General features: G+C 33.3%; 1 protein-coding gene across 1 annotated transcript in view; it reads right to left on the bottom strand.

Annotated features, from left to right (window-relative positions):
- Window positions 1-11,017, bottom strand: part of LOC107566511 (MAM domain-containing glycosylphosphatidylinositol anchor protein 1-like) — a 159,516-nt gene that overhangs the window by 15,704 nt on the left and 132,795 nt on the right. The window contains exon 13 of the mRNA XM_016251960.1: window positions 10,340-10,501. Within this exon, the coding sequence (XP_016107446.1) occupies window positions 10,340-10,501 (162 nt within the window). The remainder of the gene's footprint in view (window positions 1-10,339; window positions 10,502-11,017) is intronic.

The following is an 11,017-nucleotide window of genomic DNA, read 5'->3' as shown; positions in this document are numbered from 1 at the left end:
AGGAAGTTCGACGATTACATATCAAATTAAATCAAACACAATATAATCATGTATAAAGGAGAAAAAATAAAAAAATAAAAAAATACTTAAATATATAAATCAGACTCCACAAATCAATGTATGTACATAGTATAAATGTCTTTAAAAAAAAACAAAAAAAAACATAAGATCAACAATATAATACTTCCAGATCTGAATTCTTATTACAAAAAAGGTACAAGGTCTAATTCCCCATTTAAGCCTGGAAGTCTAGTTGCTTTCAGTATATAGATCCAAAAAGACTCTCTCTGTAAAAGCCTATTGATCCTATCACCTCCTCTTATTGATCTGGGGACATGTTCTATTCCGATTATCTTCAATGTACTTGGGCTACCATGATTTTTCTCTTTATAATGAAGGGCCATAGGATACAAAGGGTTACAAACTCGAATGGCATTCTTATGTTCTGCTAATCTGATCTTTAATTTCCTTGTAGTCATCCGTATATAGAAACAACCACATGGACACTCTAACCCATACACTACAAATGAGGTATTGCAATTAATAAATGATTTAACTTTAAATTCAATGTGTGAAGTTACATCTTTAAACATATTTGTCTTGACCATATTGTCACAGTGATTGCAATTGCCACATCTGTAATTTCCTGCATAACCAGGTGCTTAATTTCTTAGAGGAAAGATGACTTCTCACTATTTTATCTTTAATCGTAGGTGCTTTCCGGAATACAATGGAGGGAGATTCAGGCATGACTTCCCTGAGATGGGGATCACTCATCACAATTTCCCAATTATTTTTTATAATTTTCTTAATTCTATTCGCTTCTGTACTGTACTCTGTAACTAAATAAACCGAATTATCAGAATCTTGTGATTTACGTTTTTGTACTAATAACTCATCTCTACTGATGTTTCTTGCTTTATTAAATGCCATGTTGATCACCCTGTTTTTGTACCTCGTTCCTGAAATCTTTGAGTCTTTGAATATTAAAAATACACATTGTTATTATTTAAGTATGAATGAAACACTAACAGATCTGCTTCTGAACCTATCCATATCAAAATGATATCATCTATATATCTACCCCACCACATCACATTCTTTAAATATGGATTTGAATCAGAAAATACAAATTTATTTTCCCAAAATCCTAACACATTTCCATAATTTGGGGGAAAACAGGCACCCATTGCTGGACCTTTAATTTGTTTATAGAATTCATCTTGAAAAAGAAAGAAGTTGTTATTTAATGTCCATTCTGCTAATTGCATAATAAAACATGCCGGTGGCTTTTCAGTAGATTGTCTCATATCTAAATAGTATGATAATGCTTCCAGCCCATCTTTATGGTCTATATATTCGTATACAATGATTCAACATCCATAGTCACCAGTATAGATGATTCTGTAGTTTTCATTTCTTTAACGATATTCAATATATGAGTTGTATCTTGAATGAATGAGGTGAGTTCACTAACCAATGGTTTAATAAAATAATGTACAAATTTTGAAGCCAGCTCTGTAATATACCCATTACCACTAATTATAGGTCTCCCTGGTGGATTTTCCAGATGTTTGTGTACTTTTGGAAGCATATAAAAAGTAGGAATCCTAGGATCTTTAAAAAATAGAAAATCACGTTCATTTTTTGAAATCCATCCCTCATTTTCAGCATGTAATAAAATGTCAGTCAATTCATTTTTAGTACTTTCTATTGGATTAAGTTTCAGGCGCTGATAGTACTCACAATTTTGTAGTTGTCTAAAGCAGTGCCGTCTGTCGAGAGCAGGGGTGCTGTGTAAAAAATAATTTTTTGAAGGATTCAAAATGTTCAAAAAAGCATCTATTATATAATATCCATTTCTGATGTCGCCAATAATTAGAGATGCACCGAAATTTCGACTGCCGAAAATTAGTTCACCGCTCAGGTTTCACTTTCACGTGGTGTGACGCTCTGCGTATTATCCCGCTCTATGCGTGTGCGCTCCGCTCAGTCGCTCCACTCGTATACCGTTCATGCGAATCGGAACAGCAAAGTCCACTCAAAAATTGAGCCGACAGGAAACATGGATGTAGTACAGTATTGTTTCTGTCTGCAGTAGCCCTACTGTGTTGTAACATGGTGTGGTATATGGGCAACTCTGGTAACGCTGCCCTCTCATTCATTGATCTGCTAACCGCTATGTTATGACACTTTCATTTAATATGTCAGGTTGTTGCCAAGGCAATATTTCTAATTCATTTAGATTAAATAAAAATTTGTTTTGCCATTAACTACAATTATTTAAAAACATTTATGTTAATTAATTTTATAATCTTTAAGTTATACTTTCATTGAAAAATACTGCAGCTAGTTGCCAATATAGTTTCCGTTTACTAAAAAAAACAAAAAACAACAACAAAACTAATAAAACTGACAAAAACACACAACAAAACTATTAAAACCTACACTAAAATGAAAACAGAATATATAAAAAACTAAATTCAAAATAATTAATAATAATCATACTATAATACTATTAATTATACTGAAATAACAGTAATTGAAAGCAGTTTGCTGTACATTATCCCTTACATATTTGACAGAAGGCCATGATTAACCAATCAGAGTCAAGTATTCCTGACCGTTGAAAGACAATGAATACATGCAACAATTACTCGTAAGAATAATAGTAGTTCAAGGCACTTGAATCTTATTCAAAAAGTTTTAAAAAGCCTTTATTTCATCATGGCTATAAGTTTTAAGAACAGGTGACAAGTGCATATGGGGGTAGAATCGTTGCATAATTCCAAATAAATATATTATGATCCACAAATAAATGTAAAGAGATTAACAAAAATAAAATGTATTGATAAATAAATAGAATGAGATCCACAAATAAATCTTAGAGTTTCACAAACAAGAATTCAATTCACACAAAAAATAAAATGAGATTTGCAAATAAAAAAACATATTCACAGATATATTTTTATGTCACAAACACAACTTTGCCTGGCATTCATTGGTGAATCGCGTCCTGTGCATTTGTAGATCGCTGCATGCATTTGTGGATAGCTCCCTGTGCATTTGTAAATCGTTGCGCTTATTTGTGGATTTTGAGACATTTCAAGCGTCAAGAGGCAAACCAATCCACAAATGGATGGACTCCACCCCTCTTCTACTTAAGCCAATCAGATACTGGTCACGTGGCGCCGACCAATCGTAGCGTGTTCTCGCTCCAACCAATCACGTTTTGCCTTACAATCAGTGTGGGACCAGGCACCAAACACGCTATTCTGGCTAATTAAGCGCTTCAAAATGGACGATCAGGACAGTTTAAGACAGGTAAGTGGTGTTAAATTAACAACAATGAGCAAAAATTTAACATGGTTGTTTTCCGTATTATTATTATTATTAGCCTGTTATTGATTATATTTCTATTTTCGTTTATTCGTTTTTTTCCTCTTCAATTCGATCACTTTACTCAACGTTCTATGATACTGTAAATGCTCGACATATGCTATATGACTAGGATTTTTACTGGAATGCAATTGAAAGGACACCTTGTTTCCTAAAAAATCTCTTCTGGGTGAAATCTCCACTGCTGATTGGTCTTCATCACTACTCGGTAAATGAAAAGACACTGATCTCTTTCTATGAGTCTTTACATTCCTTTGTGACCATGTGTATACCTTATGCTCCTTATAGTCATTTTCGTCTCTTCCAAATTTTGCCAACTGCTCTTGCTTGAGCTTTTTGGATAATTACAAACATGCAACAATTAGTCTGAACAAACAAGCCATTCAGTCTTGTACCATATAAAGTGCATGCATCACTAAACAAGGACAATGACTGCCGAAACACCTTGTGGAGCGCCTGTCATCCTCTAACAGCAGCAGGGTCACACTCTGATGCTGTAATGAGTGAAGGATCTAATGGACTGACTGCTGCTGTGATTGACTTCTGCTCTAATGGATCCACTGGCTGCTGAACTCCTTTGTAATGAACTTCAAGCCTAATAAACTCGCGGTCTAATAGAACATGCTATTGTGTTGCTCTTGATGAAAAATCGAACAGACTACTGCGATTGTAGAGGGTTATCGCCTAGTCTTTACAGTGCGTAGAGGAAGGTGAATGACAACCATGAAAAGACACCATGAAATCGAAATGGGCAATTTAACTGACATATTTTTAGGGCTGCATGTTAATCTAATGTATTGTTCATTAGCCTAATAGAACTTTGTTTATCGTAAGCCCTGAACATTTACTCAGAGTAAAATAAATAAATAAATAAAATACAAAAAATTAATAAAAAGAGGAAATAAGAATATTAATAATAATAATAACCTTATATTAATAAACATAACTCAACAGACTTCATTTAAATACAAAAATACAACAAGAGTAAATTATTATTATTATTATTATTATTACAAAATGTAATAACTAAAGAGACTTAATTTAAATATAAAAATACAATAGATATAACAAAAAATAAAAATAAGAGGAAATTATTATTATTATTATTATTATACAATGACTAAAATATATTAAAACAAAAATACAATATATATAACAAAAAATAAAGAGAGGAAATAATAATAATAATTTATTATTATTATAAAAAATATAATAACTAAAGAGACTTAATTTAAATACAAAAATACAATAGATATAACAAAAAATTAAAATAAGAGGAAATGTATTATTATTAGTAGTAGTATTATTATTGTTGTACAATGACTAAAAATATGTTAAAACAACTAAGAATACAAAGCGTAAATAATAAATAAATAAATAGTTTATTAAAAACAATGACTAAAAACACTTCACCTGCTTTTAAAAAATGTGAATGGATTTTACATTACAATTGCATTTGAGGAGCTCAAACCTAAAAACACAGCGAAACAACAGCTGTAAGATGCATGAAGCATTTCATTTAAAAGAGAGACAAATTGCATGACACAGAAATTCTGATGCTAATTAAAATCAAATACAAACAGCACCCAGAAACCCAATGATCAAGCCATCAAAAACAACACGAAAACAAGCCTCCACCCTCTAATCAGATAAACCCATCCAGAAATATAGAGAGCGAATGTCTCTGTCTCTCTACTAGTAAAGATTTATTGATCCAGTGAAGTAATGCAAAGCTCTTTCTGTAGAACCATCAAACAGAGACAAGCCTCCAGATAACTGAATATACTCCAAACACACACACACACACACACACAGGATGTTAAACACGACATGCTGTGATAGAAATCTGTGTTGTTGTCTGCATTTATACACATATTCCAGTCTTCTAGGAAGAGTGGAATGTCTGTAAATAGCGCAAGGCTAATGTAGCTCTGCTGATGTAGCTCTGTTGAATGCAGTGCTAGTGTGGCATAACCGACGCAGAGCTAATCTCTTCAATTGCTAATTGGGATGTAATCAAATCTAATGCAAGCACAGTGGTGCAAATAAAAGTCTAAACTCTCATTCTGCTAATGAGGTTGTAATTTACGGCCAGCGTAGAGCGGCTAACACAGTCCTACACATTAAGATTGCTAACAGGGACGTCTGTCTCTCAGTAGGGCGTCTCATGTAATGAGAGTCGAGCCAGCTGTGCCTCCCTCTCAGTTTAGCATCTGTGCCCACAGTGCCACCCACATGCCACTGCACAGACTAATGATTAGCAGATTAGTGTACACCGGCCTTAATCAGCAGAAATCACGCCAACATTCAACCTATAGCAGATCACTGCCACCAGCCACGTGTAGAACAGATAAAAACTCTTTAAACAAACTACAAATGTAGTTCCTCAGAAACAGTTGTGGTTGCAACAACAATTTACAACAGCTTAGAATTCAACCAATCAGAATCAAGGACCGGAACTATCCGTTTTATTATATTAACTTTAATCATACTAAACTGCGTTATTGAGTTTTTGCTTCCGAATGATTATTTATTATTTATTATAAATAACTGAATTGAATTGATCTGAACACTTTCTAGATGAAATTGCATGAAGTTGTGAATTATATATTTTACACACACATGCACATAAAAAATGATAAAGAATTCAATATTATTTTCATTAATTAAAATTGAAAGAAAGAAAGAAAGAAAGAAAGAAAGAAAGAAAGAAAGAAATTTTGCTTAGGCAACTATCTGAAATAAAATAAGTTTAATACTTCAATTATTTAAATTAAAACAAACATACAAGCATACATACATACATACATAGATAGATTTTAAACCCCCCAAATTAATAAAATTGGAAAAAAGCACAAAATTACTAACACTGAAACTGAAAATAAAAACAATAAAAGTTCATTTAAAATTTTATAAATATTATAAATAATATTAAAATTGCTTTATGACACAGATACTGTTTTCTTGTTTACTACTCAAGTAAACAAAACTAAAATACTCCAAAAGTGTCCAGCTCACTACATTTTGGAATACAGTTCATCTTCTCTGGTTACTGTGATTTGATTTTAGCACACAGATGTAAACGAAAAGTCAAAGGAAGTAGTTTATACTAGCACTACAATACTCTAATAGCAAACAGAAACACCACTAAACCGCCTACTCTCATTTTAAAGCAGACAAAGACAAATATGATGAGTTAGAGAGCTTTAGCAGACAGCTTGAGTATGAGGTTATGTGCATGTGCACCCTAGGGTGATTTTGATCGTGATTAATGTGGTCCGCCTTTCAATTTTAATTTTCATTAAGGACCTGCTGTCCTCTCCGACTCCTAAATAGCAATGGAATTAATAAAACATGTCCTTTGAAATATACAGTGCAGGCCTGCAGCAGGGAATCCAAAATGCCTTCGGAAAGCCGAACAGATTGAAGCGCGTTGTGTGTTCACCAGCCGCCCCCCACCGCGAGCCCAGCCCGTGTCATGAGTGGCAACTGGCAAATAATTAGACGGCCTCGTCTCATTAGAACAGGAGACAGCGCACAGGTAAAGAGAACGCGGTGGAGTGAAAGCAAAGCAGACAGGCAGCCAAAGAGAGCGACGGGCAGAAGAGGAGAAAGAGAGAGAGAAGCAATATTTATGAGCCGTTAATGGGCTGATAAAGTTTGAAGAGAGAGTGCAGATAAAAAGTGAGGGGAAACAGGAAGTTCGGTTACTTTATTTGTCAAGCTGAAAAATTAGAAAACAACAACAGCAGAAAAAACTTTTGGTCTGCTGTCGAAACTTTGGTTGGAGGAGTTTTGTGTGATGAAGTCCTTACATTAATGAGCAATTCAAGTCTGCGTGTGCGAGTGTGTGCTAGAGTGTGTGCTACAGGTGGTTGCCAGATAGTCACAGATCTTTGAATCCCATCAGGAACACCCATAAATTACTGTGCACGGTGCATTTTTAGAACAACATTATTTGCTGCGTTTATGAGTCATTTATGCCTTTGAGGTCCCAAAAGAGAGCTTTTGTCAGATTTAGCTCATTTCTGGGGACATTTTTGTCCTCAAACTATAGTAAATCCCTGCCACCCACACATATATAGCACCCTGCATAAACAAACACATTTCACACGCAGGTTCTGCTCCCAAACATAGTCTACTGCCTAATTAGAACACATTTTAGGTGCAACTGTAAGGCTTGCATGGGTTTGCTTTTTAAAGGGATAGTCCACCCAAAAAAAAAAAAAAAAAAAAAAAGATACCTTAAAGATATATTCCAGCCAAAAATGAAAATTGTTTACTTATAACTAATATGGGTTTCTTTCTTCTGTGGGACACAAAAGGAGGTATTTGAAGAATGTTGATAAATACGGATTTCTGGCATGAAACTCTAGATGGCGCAGTCTGATAGGTCTAACTCAATCTGACCTAATGACACATCACATGGCACAGCTGATTGGTTCTCTCTTGTATCGGTAGCCAATGAGCTCGCTGCTCAACATTCAAATATATGACTAGTGCTTGCCGTAGCAGTTGCAGCTTGCTTCAGAAACCCTCCACCTTCCCCAGCTCCACCTGCATAGATCTGCTATGAGGTGTTTTACGTATGCTATATGGGGGTTATTTCATGTTATATTTGCAGCAGCAATATTTCTTACATGCTCACAGTAGCATGTTGTGGATGTATTGGCAGTAGCAAGTCTCGGTACTTGCGTAGCAGCGTAGCAGATCTATTCCGCCAAGACCAAATGCATTAACATTGTCATGTACATTACCATGCCAATCCCTCTGAGAGTTGTCATGACAGAACTAAATGGTTTTGGATCCCATTTACTTTAAATGTATAGATGGAAAACACAATGGAAGTCAATGAGAACCAAAACTGTTTGGTTACCAATATTCCTCAAAATATATTCCTTTGTGTCCAGCAGAAAAAAGAAAGCCATACAGGTTTGGAACAACATGAGTGGGAGTACACAGTGACAGAAATTTCATTTTTGGGTGGACTGTCACTTTAAGATACCTACTTTTGGAAAAGCAGCCAAACACAGTGCAGAGGAATGGACCACAAGGTCTCAAGGCACATTTTTAAAAGATGAACTTGATTTAACCTGACATGAAGTGGCAACAGTCACAGATGCCCACTTAGCACATGTAGCCATTAAACAACAATGAAAATGTCGCGCAGACTGATGCTAGAGCGTGTCCTATGTGAAAGGTCCCTAAGGCAGCATTGCATGTTTCCTTAACATAGAAGATGATACCATAATGCATTGTGACGAGTGAAAAAAAAAATCCACCCAAGATGGAAGATGAGCAAGATAAATCATTTTGACTATGTATATATATACTTATACTATATAACATAGTATAAAACAAGGAAAGTATATACTGTACATTATCGATCCAAAGTTTGGAGTTGTTAAGATGAAAAGGTCAAAATCCACCCAAGATGGAAGATGAGCAAGATAAATCATTTTGACTATGTATATATACTTATACTATATAACATAGTATAAAACAAGGAAAGTATATACTGTACATTATCGATCCAAAGTTTGGAGTTGTTAAGATGAAAAGGTATCTTATGCTCATCAACACTGCAATTTTTATAAAAATTCAGTCAAACATTGTAATGTTATGAAATATTATTACAATTTAAAACAACCTTTTTTAATTTAATTATAATTTGATATGTATAGACCCTTCAGAAATTGTAATATGCTGATTTTTTTCATGATTTTTAATGTTAAAAATAATTATATATAATAGTTAGTGAAAACCATGATACTTTCTTCCTGGATTCTTTAATAAAAAGTTTGAACAGAATTGATTTACAAAATCATTTGTAACATTTGAAATGCCTTTACTGTAACTTTTGATCAATTTAATGCAAAAATTTTACTGGCCTAAAACTTTTGAATGGTAGTGTATATAAAATTGTTAATCTAATTACAAATTGACTATTATATCCGATATTGTTGTGAGTTGTTAAGATGAAAAGGTATCTTATGCTCATCAACACTGCAATTTTTATAAAAATTCAGTCAAACATTGTAATGTTATGAAATATTATTACAATTTAAAACAACCTTTTTTAATTTAATTATAATTTGATATGTATAGACCCTTCAGAAATTGTAATATGCTGATTTTTTTCATGATTTTTAATGTTAAAAATAATTATATATAATAGTTAGTGAAAACCATGATACTTTCTTCCTGGATTCTTTAATAAAAAGTTTGAACAGAATTGATTTACAAAACAGAATCATTTGTAACATTTGAAATGCCTTTACTGTAACTTTTGATCAATTTAATGCAAAAATTTTACTGGCCTAAAACTTTTGAATGGTAGTGTATATAAAATTGTTGTTCTAATTACAAATTGACTATTATATCCGATATTGTTGTGCTATGTACTTTCTCTTAGAATTACTACAGTGTGGCACTGAATGATGTGCTTGATCAGCTTAAATGTGCCAGGAAGAAACACACACACACACACACACACACAAGACTGCTTGGAGCTGAGAGAATAGACAGATGTCACTTTGAAACAAAGCTTAATGTTTTAACAGTCACGATAAATAAGTAATGGATGTGTGGATGACATCACTTCTCTCTCTGACTGTCTGTGTCCTTCATTGTCTTTGACCTTCTAGTGAACTACTCATAAAGCACCGTACTTTCCCTGACAGATTCAGCTCAATGCTGCAGTAGAGGAGGACACTTTCAGACAAACCAAACTCAGATTTTTCAGGGAAACTACATCATCCAGCCTCCAACCAGTCATATAGAGACTACTTTCCACTATTCAATCAATTCTCCATGAGCACAACAGTAAAAAAATCAGTTAACCAAAGTAAAACAGATTTCAAACATTGACTTTAAGTCAAGAATTTAAATGTTTTTGTCTTTCTCAGAGTGTTAATTCAAACCAGAGTTAAAGGCTCACCAATATGTTTTCCGTTCATGTGGTAGTAGAAGGAGACACAGTAGGGGGTTCTGGTGGTCCCTGTTGGTCCTCGGGCTGCCGTAACATTGTACAATGGAGAGAGAAGACGAGCTCGATCCCCGGCCTGTCGTGGCCGCGACGTCTCAATATACATGTAGTAACCTTTATTGTAGATGGAAAGTATAAAATGAGTTAACACAAGGTTTTTCAAAGGGCAGAAGCTTTCACAAAATAAATAATAATAATACATACGGAAAAATAAAATAAAATAAAATAAAATAAAATAAAATAAAATAAAATAAAATAAAATAAAATAAAATAAAATAAAATAAAATAAAATAAAATAAAATAAAATAAAATAAAATAAAATAAAATAAAATAAAATAAAATAAAATAAAATAAAATAAAATAAAAAATAAAATTAAATAAAATTAAAATAAATTAAAATAAATAAAATTAAAATCTGCTTTCTCAAGATTGGTCAGACAGTCATAGTTTTTGTTTAAGAAATAAAATGATGTGGTTTTACAAATGTGCTTTTGTTGTGCACGATTTCAAGAATACAGGAGCATCTTTCTATGGAGTTTCTTGACTGGCGAAATTCTCTATAAAAAGTACTTTGGGATGATTTTGGAGTTTGAAAATTGCTATAAAATACATTTGAACTGAATACAAAAG

Source organism: Sinocyclocheilus grahami, unplaced genomic scaffold (assembly GCF_001515645.1).
Source record: "Sinocyclocheilus grahami isolate Dianchi unplaced genomic scaffold, SAMN03320097.WGS_v1.1 scaffold1079.1, whole genome shotgun sequence".
In the NCBI taxonomy this organism is placed as follows: Eukaryota; Metazoa; Chordata; class Actinopteri; order Cypriniformes; family Cyprinidae; genus Sinocyclocheilus; species Sinocyclocheilus grahami.
This window is presented reverse-complemented; position numbering and strand designations above follow the sequence as displayed.